Source organism: Lates calcarifer, linkage group LG1 (assembly GCF_001640805.2).
Source record: "Lates calcarifer isolate ASB-BC8 linkage group LG1, TLL_Latcal_v3, whole genome shotgun sequence".
In the NCBI taxonomy this organism is placed as follows: Eukaryota; Metazoa; Chordata; class Actinopteri; family Centropomidae; genus Lates; species Lates calcarifer.
Genome location: NC_066833.1, coordinates 10,964,942 through 10,981,950, shown reverse-complemented (window position 1 = coordinate 10,981,950; position 17,009 = coordinate 10,964,942). Strand labels below are relative to the sequence as shown.

The 17,009-nt window shown below is 40.4% G+C and overlaps 1 protein-coding gene across 1 annotated transcript in view; it reads right to left on the bottom strand.

The window, feature by feature from the left end:
• The window catches only part of fn1a (fibronectin 1a), a 29,098-nt gene extending 22,063 nt beyond the window's left edge, over positions 1 to 7,035 (bottom strand). The window contains exons 1-9 of the mRNA XM_018704829.2: positions 6,685 to 7,035; positions 5,689 to 5,814; positions 5,464 to 5,601; positions 5,036 to 5,167; positions 4,725 to 4,862; positions 3,840 to 3,998; positions 2,877 to 3,074; positions 2,467 to 2,649; positions 2,135 to 2,311 (exon numbers count right to left, since the gene is read on the bottom strand). Coding sequence (XP_018560345.1) covers positions 2,135 to 2,311; positions 2,467 to 2,649; positions 2,877 to 3,074; positions 3,840 to 3,998; positions 4,725 to 4,862; positions 5,036 to 5,167; positions 5,464 to 5,601; positions 5,689 to 5,814; positions 6,685 to 6,814 — 1,381 coding nt within the window. The 5' untranslated portion in view covers positions 6,815 to 7,035. The remainder of the gene's footprint in view (positions 1 to 2,134; positions 2,312 to 2,466; positions 2,650 to 2,876; positions 3,075 to 3,839; positions 3,999 to 4,724; positions 4,863 to 5,035; positions 5,168 to 5,463; positions 5,602 to 5,688; positions 5,815 to 6,684) is intronic.
• Between the last annotated feature and the right edge of the window lie 9,974 nt (positions 7,036 to 17,009).

Here is a 17,009-nt window from a genome sequence, read left to right as displayed (position 1 = left end):
GTGTTTAGTGGGCACCATTTCCAGTGTCTATAGCTGGTGGCATTATGTTTTTCACAATTTGAAATCATTGTGTTCTCTGGAAAAACTTCAGACTAGCCTTAATCTGTTCCAGTTGCAAAGGGTTATCTGGGGTCTGATTGTACTTGGTCAAAAAAAGAACCAACTACCTATCTACAAGTATTTCTTCAGAACCAATCAATACTTTCTCAGGGTCATTTAACCACTACTTTAATGACTCGGAAAGTGGCCATTTAAAACTTAACTGGCTGTTTGGACACTGCAGCCAACAGCTGCGGGAGCTAAAGCAATTACCCTCTGGCAAAACAGTTTTATAGCTACCTGATTGTATGTGAGCAGACTCTAAGATACAGAGAAGAAAACCAAAAGATCTGATGCTAACTGAATTTTAGAAAACGGTTTCTTGGTGTAGAACACATACCCTACTCCTGGAGTAGTAGAGGAGGGATTCTGATATATAAGTAATTATGGTTATGGAGTGTTTTGGGGTAGAGAGAAAATAGTGGATCTAATCATGTAAATGGTGTAGTTTGCATAATGGAGGTGTACCCTGGATGTTGGCTCACAGCTGGAGACCATTGCTCTGCCGTCCTAAGAGTACATGGCAGACACCAGATTTAAAGTGAACAATTAACATCTCAACCACCATGTTTGTTTTGACAGTCCTTGTGAAGTCATTAATGTCAATATCAAAGACCCCCTGCTGCTTTGACTGCTTGACTGAGTTCACCACAGACAACAAGCTCTGACATTGGCTAAAGGGCATGAATGCTGTTTCTGGTCTTGTTAAATCTTGACAGGGTGTTTTTAACAACAGGGTGTTGCCTCTAAGGTGCATCACAGTGACTGAAGAAAATGATAGCTTAGAAAAAAAACCCATAAAGCTTAGTTTTAGCATTTAGCAAGCACAAAGATTAATATGTTGTAGGCCTTCTACATGTGCATATATCAATGTTTGCACACACCAGGTTCCCCAGATTTCAGTTCAGAGTTTAACACATGCAAAATATTTGAACTTCTTCAGGGATCACTTCATGCAATAAAAGGAGATAGATAAGTCCAGTGCTCCACTCTTTCTTTGAATTCAAAGACTATTTTATCTCAGGTAAGGCGTATAGATGTTTCCACTGTGTACCATCCACATTTTACAGCCTGCTGCAAAACAGTCTATTCTATCTTCTATCTGACAACCAGTATCTGCTTTGATGTAGACAGCTAAACAGACCAGGATGTTTTTTTTTGTTTCAGAGCTACCCTTCTCTCTATTTGTGGATACTGTTTCAGTGTCACAGCATCAAATTTTAGGCATCAACATGCGTTAGCTTCAATATCTAAAGACGTCCTATAGATTTTCATAGTTTGTGCTGTTTTTACAGCATGTTGGTATCATCATTACCATTTCATTACTTCACAGACATTAGTGCAGTGTCAATAACCCCCCAGTGTTTCGCTGTCTTCAACCTCTTTTGTTATGCACAGAGACCTAATTAACACCTATACAACACAAAACACAACAGTGACTTCAATGTGAATTTGGTTGTGCTAAAAATAAAGGTGTAACAACTGTAAATGAGATTACGTCTGTGCCATCAGCTCTGACTCCTTTTTTGACATCAGTCTGATAATGGCTTTCATGCTAATTACAGTAAATAAAATCACCCATCAAACCCCTTTATTGTAGAAGCAAAGAATACAAAGGCCATGTTAACGCCTTGATTCAGACAAGGTGGAGATAAGTTTTACTTATGACTGGGAGAGACACTGCAATTAGCTGTGCTAATCACATTAGTTACCCCCATGGGTCGCAAACTGTTGAGCTGATCTAAAGTTGGCCATCAATCCACATTAAGTTGTCTGTGAAAATATACTGTTTTGTTAATACTTAAGTCAATAGATCATAAAACATCTGTATCTTGTTGTAGTGTGTCTCATTGCCCAGAAACTTAACTGGCTCGCAATACTCTGAAACTGATGCACCGAAAAAAAGAGATTTATGGTTTGTTTTCTTTTAAATTGACATTTTAATAATGTGCTAAACTTTGTTCAGTGTCACACAACTTTACACCAACACCTCCATCCCTCTTTCTCCATCAACAACAATTGCTCACACACTTACCAGCCATGGGACAGAACCCAAAACGCTGTTCTGCATCATAGTTGGTTGTGGTGCCACACCACTTCATGCCATCTCTGCGCCCATCTGCAGTGCAGTCAGTGTAGTTTCGGCCATTGTAGAGGTAGGGGAACTGGCACAGAGCACCATTAGAATTACCACCTCGTGTTACCACAATCGCTGTTGAGAGAAAAAAAAAACTTGCTATCACTCTGACTTATGAATGTTACAATAGAGATATTGATTACTTTAGCTCACACACTGCCTTTCTTGAAGACAGTGACAATGTCTGTCTTTCACTTCAAAATTCTTCCCACACAATTCCCTGTCCTCACCACTCTTCTCTGTGCAGAAGGAATATTTCTGGTCTGTCTCAAAGTTAGAGGAGGTGGAACACCACAGCTGTCCGTCACTGCGTCCATCAGAGGTACAGGAGTGGTAGGTCTTCCCCTTGTAGACAAAGGGAAACACACAGGGCTGACCTCCAGAGTTGCCACCATACACTGGAGCTGGTCCATCTAGATGAGGACAGATGAAAACATGTTATATGTAAATATCCCTAATCCTATGACCACATACAGGTATGACCTGAAGCTCATCAATTCAGTTGCATTCACCTGTTATGTTTATTGTTACCTCAGCCTAATCATACAACTCCATGGGTAACTTGTTGCATTTCATTTGTAGGTCACTGTGCCCATAATTGCTTTCCCTGAATTTGTTAAACCAAAACAACATCTCTTACCCCACTGCTCACAGCTGACTCCATTACCAAGGCAGGTACAGATCATCTGCTTGGTTCCCTGGCTCTTCATCCAGCGCTGGCCAATGAAGTATGACAGTCCTGAATCTGTCCGACAGGGCCCCTCCTGGGGAAGCTCGGGCACAGAGGCAGGCTGGTAGACTGCAGGCTGGATGTTAGTGATCACACGAGAGCCAGTGCCTAAAATGTAACATGGGAGTCAAATCAGATAAAGCAATCATATCAACAATAGAAAGTTTATTATAAAGTGCATTAAAACACTGTGTGGTGATCTAGTTTTTTAAGTTTAAATTGAGGTGACCTGAGAGGAAAGAATGCTAAATGTCTGTAACAAAATAGCTAATTATGGCTTTTTGAGATTATGACATGTACCTGAAAAACTAAAATTACATACAATAATACACCAGAGTAACCATCCTTGAATAAACACATGTAACTGCAGTGCAGCTCTATGCAAAACCTCAACTGAAGAAAAACAAACATTACCTAACTTAAACATTAGAAGTAGGTATTAAGATGGGTTGGTAAGACTCAACTAAAATCACCAATCAATGAGTTGTACTGTATGAGACACAGAATAAAATATGAAAAAAAGATACTTTCCATTTGAGTTTTTTCATTGTCCCCGAGTCAGGATGAGCATATGTTTCTGTCTCACACCCCATAATCACTTCAAACCACTTCAAGCACATTTTTCCCACTAACTTTCCTATGTTTCACTCCTCCCTCTTCATTCTCCTGTTCCCTCATTCCGTTTCTGACTCTCCTCTTCATGAGGTCATGATCATGAGTTACAAGACACGTCTCTCACACTTCAGCACTTGGATACTTTGGCACTCCTTATCGCTCCCTCTACACAGCATCTGTCTCTGGTGTTCTCGTTCTTGTCTCCACACAAAGTGAGAGAGAGGAAAAACAAGAGACAGGGACGTTATCAGTTCTCACCCAGGCCAGTGGTGTGAAGTGAGGCGTGTCGCTCACACTTCCACTCCCCTCGGCCGTTTCCTGTGCACAGGCACTGGAGCAGGTGGCCTCGGGCATCTGTCTTGGTCCAGGTATCTCCGATACGGTAGGAGGACAGAGTATCCTGGTCATTACAGCGATCTAGGAGAGGAAGGAATGACTGGAATTAATTAAAAATGGTAGAAATCTTCAGAGGGATGTAAAAGTCAGCGGTGTGGTCCAAGAGGAATGATTCCTTCTGGCCACCAGCTGTTTCCATGTTTGTGCATTGGCGATTTTGTTGATAATTTGTTGAACACATGTATGAAAACAATTTGTTGATGACTTCCACTAAAAAGCCTCCGAGGCCACCCTGAAGTCTTGCATGTGACAACAAGCCAACAGGGAATAACATCTCTACCATCATCTGTTGCATCAGCCAATATCATTAAGGATGCAAGTAATGGTTCTAATTAGAAACACCACTGGTAAACATTTCCGCCATAGCTTGTTGAAGTCCTCCAACAAATCACAAACTATACAGTGTTTTAACTCCTGCCAGTAAGGATAGAGAGTTTATCTGTGCAACATTTGATGAAGATTAAGCCATATGTATATCGACACATGTGACTTGTTCAATAACTGCAGCAGTTCTTTTGATTTTCTACTTGTGTGGCTCTTGGCAACCCAGTTTTCCCGGTCTGTTCTTGACAATGAGATTACATTTGTGTATGTACACCACATATAAAAAGAAAGACAGATCTTGAATACAAATGAATGAGAGCAAAGTGGCAAGAAATTAAATTAGGTTAAATAAGAATTAAAGACGTTTTTAAAAAATGGGGAGGTGATGATTTGATACAAAGAAAGACATAAAGGGTGTCTTACTTCTGGAGGTACATGTGATGCGTCCACTTCCCTCTCCCAGGCAGGTGCAGTCCACCACCATCCACCCCTGGTATGGCTTCTCCCACATCTCCCCAACAACGTAGGATGTTCCCGCTGAGTTGTCATAGCAACGCTCAGCTGCAGGAAACACAGACTTGTAAACTACTAAATCAACTAAAAACTTTTTTTTTCTTTATTCAACTCTTGTGTACAAACCACTCAAAAAGTGTCAAACTAGCAACTAAATCAGCCAGTAATCCACCAGGTAAATACAGTCGCCTGTTAGTCAGTGGACTGTCTGAACGACTCACCGACAGGTTTGCAGGTCCACTCTCCCTTGCCATTACCCAGACAGACACACTCCAACATGTAGCCTCCAGTTTCATGGGGTCTCCTCCAGGTGTCACCTATCTTATATGAAGCCCCACCCTCATGACAGCGATCTGGGTAGGAAAGGAAAACAATATGATTTCAGAGAGAGACAGACATGACTGTTTGTGTGTTTTCACAGTAAGAATGCAAAGGAAAAGAAACACACTCTCAGACATTTATCTCATTAGCTAACCACCCAGCTAACTGCAAACAGCTGCATGGCACCAGTTGTTAATCGGCTGTAGAGGACATGGAGATTAAACAGTTTACTGGTATCAGTGTTGCCAGACCAGGATATACACAAGAAACACATGAGCTGGGGTGTGTGGTCTGGGGTAAGAACAGTTAATAGCAGAAACACACTTACTAGCAATGGTGCAGCTGATCTTGCCCCTCCCAGATCCAATACAGGTACAGTCCCAGATCATGCCATCCTTGGGTCTCTCGTAGGTTTCTCCCACAGTGTAGTACAGCTGGTTGATTTTATCATAGCACCTTTCCTCTGCTACAGGAGGAAAGCAAAAAGAGAAGGTGTGTGCCACATGTGTATTATTAAAGGAAGGGCCGTTAAAAACACCACAAACAAACTTACCTTCAGGTTTGCTTTTACACTTGATGCCAGCGACTCCATGGCAGGTACAGACCAGAGTGCTGCCCAAATACGGCCGTTCCCACTGGTCATTCACGGCATAGAAGTTGCCATTCTCTATACAACCATCTGACAGGAGAGAAAAAATGAGCTGATGAGACATTAGTATAAGCTACATTCTGGCTGCAGGAGGTTTGATTAAAAAAAATACCCCCTGCCTTTGCTCTTACTCCAAAGACCTTACAGCACAGGGAAAATGTGAAACACACCCCACCCACACTGTACCTGCTTACCATGTACTTTTTCAAAAACGGAAAGACAAATACAGCTACTGGAAAATGTGCTAGCCATAACCACAACTTCAAAAAACACTGGTCAGTGTAATGGGTTAAAAGATAAAGAATGTAGGCATGCTGAAATAAAGCGAACCCAAACTTGGAATACACATCTTATTGCAGGACAAGACTTCACCCATGTCTGTGAAACTGACTCTGGATGTGTTAACTTAACTTCAAAGGGCCCCCACCAAGCCTGAGTAATAAATCAGCTGCACAGACTGAAGAATAATCTCTCCCCCACCAGGGCAAGTTCTTTGTTCACATCTCATGACTTCATATGCCACAAGCATCTCTTTTTTCGAGTGGCCAAGGGATTTATTTTATGTTTTTCTCTCTCAAGCTTTGATTATTTTTAACCTATTGAGGTTAAGAAGATCAGAAAACCTGAGGTGTATTTACAACTGATTCTAATTTCGTGGCGTTTATCAATCCAACGCACAGGGCATTACCTAAATTAACAGGGTTCCCAATCATTTTAATTGCAAGGACATTCAATAGACAAAAGATGTGTCATGTATGCTTTCCATCTCAACAGCTAAAACCATACTCCCTGAAGTTCCCCAGGTGACCTCTGGTGGCTCCTGTACCCCAGTTTGGAAACCATTTACTGCAACACGAAGTCACTCTTGTGACTAATAACTTGGAGGAAAAAAACACTCACCCTGAGAGGCTGAGGAGACGTGATGCTGCTGCGCCTGTCTCCGATTCCTGTGCGTCCCTTTGGGCATGCAGTTCACCGCGCTCCCGATACAGAGCGCAACCAGCACCCTGGCTATGGTGCTGCCGGGCATACTGTTTTAATGCGAGCCACTCGATTACTGCAGAATGTGGTTACAGGTGCTCCTTAAACAGGTTTTTTCTCTATTGTCTCCAGGGACGGAGAGAATTCGGTTCCAGTGCAACCCTTGTTTTACGCCGCGCTCCTGCCTCCCTCCGTTTCAGTCCGCTCCTCTCCGGATCTGCGGCCCCAGTGTGCAGGTTGCCAGTCTGGGGGAGTGATTTATCTGGGTATGGCTTTCAGACGGAGGTGGGAGGTCCAAGAAAAAGAGACCGACTACCCACGCAGCATGTAGAAGTGAGATAGACAAACTTTTACGAAACGAGGATGGTTACTCACGTTTAGGTCGTAAACTACTTCTCCTCACTATGAGGTAAGACAAAAACCCACGGCTTGTCTCCATGCGACCTGCAACACTGAGGCAAACAAACTTTAAAATATCTTTGAAATCCGGATGTGGAGGCAAAACAACACTAGCAAGTTTTTAATTCCCCCTCCCGATTAAAAATGTAAAGCCCTGGCCCCAGCCCATCCGTTTAAATGTTGAGGATTTGAGACCTTGATGGCCACAGGGGTGCAGCCCTGTTTTCAGCTGCTCTCTTCAAATTACATCCATGGAGACAAGAAAATCCACCATCAAACTTACTGTGATTTTACCGTGTACTTGTAGAACCCAAACTATGTATGAAGAATTCCAGGTGTACTTGAAACTTGATTGTAAGTTAGTTTCGTTATTATTTTGTGCTTGAGACCATGTGTTAATGCAGAATATGGTGTGTACAGCCAGATTCACTGGGTGTGGAACACAAATGGAAAATTGTTTCTTTCTCTTTTAGTCAAGCCTTTAGTGCTTCATTTAGCAGAAATCAGTACCTGCCATCAATATAGCAGTCTGTATCTTCATTGCAACGTGATATTGACAGCAGTTGCTGTGTTACTGCCTCATGTTCATATAAGCGCAACGGCCTCGCTGTCCTTTCATTTGTACTCACTGATGCTGTGCGGTATTGGCCTATAGGTGTAACAGCAGCCCGGGTAGTGATCTGCAGGAATTGGGTCACATGGCGTCAGTGCCTGGAAAGTCTCCAGTAGTCTTTCAGTGTCTGGAAAGTGTTTATACGTCCATAGGGTTTATTGAAATGATTCCTCTGTGATACAAGCTAACTTCTGTAATGTGCAAGTCAAGAGGTCAATTTTTTCACTCTTCAGGTCTCTTCCAGTTTAAGTCCTCAACACCATATAAAGAAAGAGGAATGCTCTGTATCTCTGAGTTTGCTTATTTCTCTCAGTGACAACTTGGTCTGTGCCTGGTACGGGTAGTGGGGAAAAGCCTGGGGTACATTTAAGGTGTATGTATCTTCAGAAAAGTCCTTTTAAGTTAATTAGGTATTTGTGTTTGGTTTAGTTTGGGGATTGGAACAGCCAGAGTGAATTCATCACTGTCTCTTTGCTCCTTTTTTTCTCCTGTTTGGTTGAATGTCCTGCAGTAAACATTGTAAAGTGACCACTTTGCAAATGGAAACCTCCAGTAATGGTTGTGTTTTGCCAAATTACACATTTGTTTCCGCTGTCCATGGGTCGTAACTTCCTTCCATGTCTTTAGTCACCTCTACACAATTTTGGGGTTGAAACACTCATGCATGATGAGTCCCTGACTTTCTTTTCAATAACAGAAAAAGTGATGTTGGTTCTCTCTCGAGCACATCTGGAATTCAATTGATGTATCTGTAAGTTTTAAAATAAATTCATTATGATAATACAGACATGGTCCTGAAAACACAATCGTCTGTTCAATTTGAGGATAATTGCTGACAAGTTAAAATTTCATGACAAACTCTGTTGGTCCTGCAGAGCAATTAGACAGAGAACTGAAACTCTATTGACGTCACCTCAACCTCTAGATTATGATAACTTCAAGTTTCATCAATCAGAAGATAACAGCATTCAGCATAAACAAATTCTATTGGAGGGTAGGCCTTAGCATGGATTTTAAAAGACAGAGGAGATAAACAAACTCATGGATTATCATTGACACTTGATGTGTAGTTCACATTCTAAACCAATTTGCAAAATGATCCAACCCTGACAAAAATGAAAAAAAAAAAATCCTTTGCAATGTCATGAACTCATCTGTTTCGGCAGTAAAACAGATAAATTGTCTAAATCATATCAATCAAACAGTGGTTAAATGTGAGGGCAGGCTTTCTAACTAAGCCCCTGAGGATTATCTTATGTGTGTCAGGAAATCTATGGCATGTACAGGCACATTTTCGAGGTGTTAGAGAGATTTTATGTTGGCATCATGTGGCTCTGCCATGACATCGATCTGAACAGTTTATTTTATTGCACATTTGCTCCACACCAGTAGACAATGACCTTTTTTCACTACGCCATAGCATGAGGACCCATCTGTTACATTTTCTCCTATGCATGGGAAATCTGTTGATGGTGTTGGATGGCATGCAAACATACTCTAACACAGACTGACTGGGATTTTTTTTTCAAGACTCAACAACTATATTCCTGTTGCACAGTGTGGGTTATGTTTTCTAAAGCACTATATTCACTGTGTTTTACAAACAGGAACCAGCTCAGTAACTGAGGAAAGGCTGCTTCCACATACAGACCTATAGTGTAAACGCAATCTGCTTGACTATCTGTCTGCATATACAACAGAATTTTCTGAGATAGTTATCTTCTCTTTGGGTCTTTCTTTCTTTCTTTCTTTCTTTCCATTCATCTCCCCCGAGCCTCCAGAACACACTCATCTGTACATCAACATGTTTGTTGAATGTCAGTGTCACACGAAGGTGAAGAGGGCGTTAGATATGCCGCTGACAGCAATTTTACACCTTGAATGTGTTTCTCATGATCCACGGATGCACTGACCTAATTATGTTTTTGTGTTGAACTTGAACTTCGAGTGCGTGACAACAGAAAATTGCAAAGTTTGTATCGCAGAGGGACAATCAGCTTCGGGCCTTGTAGCAGAGAGGAGGAAAACAACATGTGTCATTGCATCATCCTGTAATAATGAGGTAATCATAGTTATATCAATCTGATGTCATGAGATACTTATGTTACATTAAAATGCACTTATCCACTTAACTCAAAGCACTAACCACCAGATTCAATACTTCCACTGGGTGGTGACTTCTTCTAGTCCTCTTTGATTCTTTTGTCTACAAGAATTTCATATTTTGAAATACTTGTGATTCAAAGGATGTCCAAAAACATGGAAAGTTACTCATTTTTGAACAAAAGTTCTTCATCTTTTGTCCCTTCTTACATCTTTTGTACCCCAAACTGAAGTCATTTCCCTGTGGTTCCCATCCCTAAACCACTTCTGCTACTGCAGTTTAAAGCCATTATCTGGTTGTTGTGCAAGCGAACTGGCTGCTGTGGCTTGACATATAAATATACAAACATTCCTATGGTTTAATTGACTGGTTTTAAGTGGTAGTTAGCCATTAAAAGATAATCACAAAAGGAAGCTCACAATGAGGATTACTTATTTCCAGTATGCAACTTGGGTGTCAGAGAGTGACAACAACACCCTGAGCCACAGGAAAAGATGGTCAAAAACAAAAGGCCTCGTAAAGCCTTCTGGTTGTACAGCATACACAGTGTATGTCGTGTGAAATCAGGTAAGAGTTTGTATGTTTGCCTCTGGTAAATCTTTCCACCTGGATTTAGCAGTTTCTGCAGACACTGACCTGTCTTGTTTTGGATGTTCAGAAACACCCTGAATAGGAAAGAGAAGAAAAGAGAAAAAAAGAGAGAGGACAGAGAAGGTGTATGTAAGAAAGCAGTGAAAGAGATAGAGAATGTTGTGAGGCTGAATGCTGAGAGAAAAGGAAAAGTAAAGAGTGAAAATCTCTGGAGAAGGTTTCAGTCTGAGTTCTAGGCTGTGGGAGGTATGAATAATCCTGACATCAGTGGGAGAAGTAAGTGAAAAGTGAGGGAAGATCAAGACAGTGAATTGAGAAATTTGGGTAGTTGGTGAAGTTTTATGCTGATGTGTGGAAATCATTCTGTAACTTTGTGATAGCATTACACAACAGATTCAGAATGATCCTCCTGAGAAAGAGGACAAGGGTGAGGAAAGAGGTCACAGCTGCAAAGTCTCTGTACAGCTGCTGCACATTTCCATCCAACTTTTTCTTTCTAAGTTCTTCTCCAAATCTTTTCAGAATGTTACTCTCATTTTTTTCCTCTTTGCCTCTTTTGGTTTTTCTTCAGGAGCTGTCCGGTCTTACTTTCTGCTCTTTCATCTCTCTCCCTCTTTCTTTCTGTGGTGTGGTGTCTTATTACTGCATTGAGTAATTGGCCATTTGTCACAAATCACCAGAGGAGTTTTCCCGTCTTGCTCTTCTCTTACATTCTTTTACACGTTTTCTTTTATGCAGTATTTTCCATTTTTTCTTGCATTCCTCTATCTGACCCCCTCATGCATCTTAAATGTTCTGGTATGTCTCTGTGTTTAATTAACTCTACCTTTGTGTCCATTCCTTTCACTTTCACTTTTTGTCTGCAAACTTATAATTCCCATTGTTTTGTATCACATGATGCCAGACAATACATACAGACAGAGATCTAGTATACAGCACCAGTCAAAATCATATATGCTATTAAATAACTACTTTTTCAGGGCATTCTGGATGCTACCGTGACGTGACAGGCGGGGCTAGCTGTTAACTTCAAGACGTGATAGAACAAGAGGCAAAATATTGCTGTTGCTTTTCACTGCTGGATACTTGATGTTTTAGGTTTGATGCTGAACTTGCAGTGTTTCTTCTAGACAGGTAACAAAACAGCTGTTAATGCTAATGTTGACTCTGTAGCTATAGCAAAACTTACAAAAAGGTTCTTTTAAGTATTGTCATTTGTTCACATCTGTACCAAGGGTTATCAAATACTTGACTATTTTTTACAGCAAAAACATGTTCACAGTTGTTCAGTCAGTAACACATTACAACTCATCAACTTTCGCTATGGTTTAGTTTAACCCTGACATACTGTCCGCGGTTTAAGAGCAACTTCCTGAGGGTAAAATTAGAAATATTAGACTTTATAAGTCGTTCAGCAACCACAGAGTATACCAACATATTTGTCCCTGTGAGGCAAAGGGTGGGAACTCCCATTTGAAAGAAGGAAAAAAGGGGTGAAAGGAGGAGGAGGTGCCGGTTAAACACTCAGTTTTGGGACGCCTACACCTTTGTAGGGTGGTGGAATGGAACGTGGCTTTTGTGACACCCCCTGCACCCCACCTAATTTTCCTAAACTTTTTTATGTTTAGTCATGCATACACTTTTTATGATACTTATGTCCCTGTGTCTGTGCTTACTTGACTTATTTATTCACAGATCCTGCTATCATTCTACACCATTGGCACTTGATATGTGATGAGGATTACTTACACATCTTATTAAAAAACATATACAAAATGAAACAAAAACATTCCTAATTTCCCTCCCCCCTGCTTTTCTCCCTTCTTCCCCCTCCTCCAGCCTCCCTCTCTCAAGGGAGATGAGGTCACAGTCTGAGGAAAGATGGAGTGATTAGGAGTTTTCTTGGATGGATTAGCTCTGGGTGTCTTCAAAACAATCTCAGTATAATTGGTCAGACTTGGTAAAGTGTAACAGAAATAATTGTGCAACAGAGTGGGCAAGATTATTGTCTTGTAATTTATCTATTCAGAAACCACTGAAGCATCTACTGTTGACATTTGTCTCTGTTTACAGATGTTTACAGAGGTACAGTACACATGCCAGCATGGTATTTGCCAATTCATGTCTTTAAATACATAATGGATAGAACTTGTTTTGGGGGTATATATGATGCAGATCTTGTGGATATTTGACACTCCGGTCTCCATTCAAACAAACAGATTAAAATGATGATAACATGCCCCCTGGAGATTCTGATATCTGCCCCCACTGTGTGGCTTTAGTCATAGCCATTTGGTGTGGAGACGTGCAGGAAAATTGTTAGAGAGCGTGAGAGCAGCATGGCCCCTAACCAACTCCACAACCATTAGCTACAGAACACCACAGATATGAGTGATTCAGATCTCTAACCAATGAATTATTATGGATAGACGGGAAACTTCCAAGTGTGTCATGTGCACCTCATGGACCACTTCCACTGTTATTGTCATGGGAATGAGCACTGTTGTGGGAAGTGTGACATGCAGCGTTCAGCTGTTGTTTGTCAGTGCCTGAAATAACAAGCCAAAGGCTGTTTCAAAAATGTTAATTTTGGGAATTTACTCCTGCTTCACCCCTGATTTATGTAACTTTGTGACAGTCTGACAGTCAGGCCTGCTGGATTGACAGATGTACAGCGGTGACAACATAGTCAAGATGTTAGAAGTCAGTCCATCTGTCAGTCAATCACGAATAGACTGACTTACTGGCCAATCACAACCCATGTCAGTACCAGTGCTAACTCCAAGGCTGAATTTCTTTCACAGTCTGACCCTGTGTGTAGGAGAGTTGATTTAGGTCAGGCAGTGAAATTTTGGTGCTCTAGTATAACTCAGTGCCCTTCATTTATGCCAGAGAACTGATCAAAAGAATTGGTTGCCTTTCAGATTTACCTCCTATATTTTTTTGTTTCTGTTTTTGTTCATGCAAATTATCAAAGTGTTCTAAATATTTTTTGTGATTCCCTGTCGCAAGTATATATTTTTATATAATGTCTTGCTGTTATTTTCTGTTGTCTCATGAACTTGTAATACTTTCGTAGACAAACTTGTCTCCCATATGTAGAAAATTTTCATGACCTCTGCCCCAAATCAAACCATTGATTGCGAAACACGCAAAAAAGCAGACACACCTCTCTGTTAACTTCAAAGAATAATACACAGATGTAAGCTGCACTTAATTGAAAAGCTCATCCATAGACTAAGCAACTGTCTTCTGAAAGCAAACAGCCAGTAAGTGCAAACTGTGAGTGTTTGATTATTCAGTGAACATACTGTGGGCTAAACAAACTGAGCAGGCAAAGTGGGTTAAATTTGCTTATTCAAGGTTTATGAATGCATCCTGTTTCTTTTTTTCTTTCTTTCTTTCTTTCTTCCCTGCTGCAGTCTCAGACCATCTTCTCTCTCTTCATCTCTTCTCTGCACCCCACTTTCTTCATTTGTCCCTAAACTCCACCTCTTCCTTCATCCTCCATCTTCAGTCTTCACCCCCATAAACAAACACACAGATGAGGTCATCACTGCAACATTTGGTTTATCTCCTGGTGACAGAACATAATGCACTGAGCTGTTGACCCCCGCGGGGAACCCAAACTGGAGGAGAGGAAGTAAGAGACACAAGGGGGTATGGTGGTGTGTGAGTGTGTGTGTGTAATCTCAGACAGATGTGAATTGTGCTGTGTCCTAACAGCACCATAAAAATGTATTCTCCACCCTACTTTCCCAGCAGCCCTTTATGGATCATTGAACACATCACAATAGTAACTAATAATGATCAAATACTAGATTTACAGCACTGTCTCTAAAAGCTGCAGTTTTCAAGCCTTTCCTGTTCTGACACAGCAGGGTACAACTATGACAAACTTTAAAATGATTGTTAACTGAATGAAACAGAATCTGAGACCTGAAAGATCTCTGGTGTTTTAACACGGGATAGGGATGCTGTGTTTCATTTAATCATTTAGAGAATTCTGTTTCTCAAATATTTCAACATAATTCATAACTGATGCAATATTTATTATTACAAGATCGGTGAAGAATATTTCTTTCTAAATTATATGCAACATGAAGCACTGAATTTTCAGCAATAACAGATTATTTACCATATGGATCATGAAAGCGCATCATATAAATGCATGATTTTTGCTTGGCAGAATAGCAAACACCTGCAATTGTAGGTCAAACACAGATAATAGGAAACTAACATGAATTTTTAAAGTTTCGTAAAATACAGCACCATTAAGTGAAAAAAAGGTTGATATAAGGAAGCAAGTAGATTTTTTGCCATTATTAACGTTCTGGATCATGAATCTGCATTATTTAGTTTGGCTAAGCATTTTCCATTCTACCCTTATGCCTGTGACTAATTAATGGTCATGTACTGCATAAGCAGAATGTAGACGTCAGTCTGAAGATGTTGCAATCTTAATTCTAATGTTTACAGAGAAAAAATATTTTGGAATTTCCATATTTCCACTTGTAAAATAATGTCATTAGAGCTGTGTTATATGTTTGCAGAAATTGCAAGCAGCTTTGTTTAAATCATTCTCCTGCTGTGATGTAAGAAGAATATACAGCTGCTCATACCATTTCTTAAATACATTCTAAATTATACATTCTAGAAGATGAAAAATACTTTCTTAATTTATGTGCACAGGCTGAAAAGGAGTTAAAAGCCCTCTCTGATGGGCCATCACTATATATGGCAGAAGTACTTGTTTTCATAAGTCTGGGCCCATGTCTGAAATTTGGGTTCTGGTCTGGGAACACAAATCAGCTGCTGGTTTATTTTTTGTGTTGGTTCCCAGACTAGGTGTCCTTTTCCACAATAAGTGTCAGTACTATTCTTTTCCTGCTTTTGGTTGTTGTTGTAAAGACAGCCTGCTCTGTGAACTTCTTGGCAGATTGAAAAATGTTACCTTGCGTTGGTTGTTGAATGGACAGCGTGTCTGGAATACTAAAAAGATGCATGAGCCCAGACAATGACCCGTCTGACCCTGCTATCCCCTGTCTGACCTGGAAATAATTAACAGCCTCATTTGCATATGTGTATGTGCAAGTTTCTTAATAAGACTTATGCAGGAAATAACAAAATAAGCAAAAGCAAGTAAATAATGACATTTTCCTGACTTATTTATTTCAGTGAATATTAATGGCTACTGACCATCAAAAGAAGATAAACAGTATACATTTCTGGATTTAACTGATGCTACTGTTGACTGTTTTATCACAACTATATGAAGATATAAATCTCATGCTAGTTGCCAGGGGAGATTTAGATTTGAGTTTCCATAGTTACCTCATAACAATGGTGAGGAATTCCAGAGTCATAATTTTATTGCAGAACAGAGAGCTCCAAGTGGAAAGGGGGGAGTGAAGTTGACTGAATGGATGAATGGGATGAGGAAAAGTAAAGGAAAGAGAGAAAGACCAAAAGAAGGAGAATGAAAGACAGCAACTTCCATCAGCATGCACAAATATGCTTGGTTGAGTCATTATAATAACCTAGAAAAACAGTTACTAAGCACAGAGGGCATGGAAAGTCGGGAGAGCTGGGAAATGATCCCTCAAACGTCTGAGTCATACACAGTCATGTTCTAATTAGAGGTATATAACTACAGATGGAGATGTTTAGGAACAGCTGCATATGAGTGTGTATGTGTGTGTGTGTGCATCCTGGATGATGCAGAGAGGGAACCTATCTGCATGTATGTTTATATACTTTGGGGCAGAGTTAAGTATCATTACCACATTGTGTGCTGCAGTAAGCTGCGATGTGAGACCAAAAGCTGAGGAATATCTTCCTTTCTCACATCACATTTTTCCATCCCCCAGCCACAAGGGGAAACTGAGCTAAAACTGTTAGTAGATGACACAATAGAACTGGTGAGGATCAACAATGGACTAAAACATCTTTGGGTTGCGCTTCTTTTGGCTACTGTCTTATTCCACACTTCCACATTTTTTGTGTGTATTTTTGTTTGTTATGGATGCCCCTGTGTGTTAAACACATAGTGAAAGTGGTTGGAGGGAATGAATGAATCAGGTTTGACTACAGATCTAACACCGCACAGTTTTGGTACATAGTGAGGAGAATGAATTAAATGTATTTTTGTAATATTTGTCAGTTCCACTAATGAAATTTCATGCATCTCCATTATATTTGGGTGGAAACAAAAATCTCAGAGATAGATATCTTTAAACTGTCTGCATGGTTAAATACCACTAGAGTTAAATGAGAAAATATAGGATATATTTGTGTAATATGGGTGAACTGATCCTTTAATCATGTTGGCGTTGGAGACTTTGAGTTTACTTACCATATCCCATAGTCTGGTATTTTGGTGTTGGTTCAGTACTTTATGTCATACATGAGGTTTTTCTGTGAACGGAGTATAAAATGAAATTGCAGCTTTGTTTTCTTGCTACTGCTTTCTGAATTTGAGCGTTACATCATAACCTGCATTGAGTCAGTTTGGTCTGAGTGGAAACCAGTGAATGG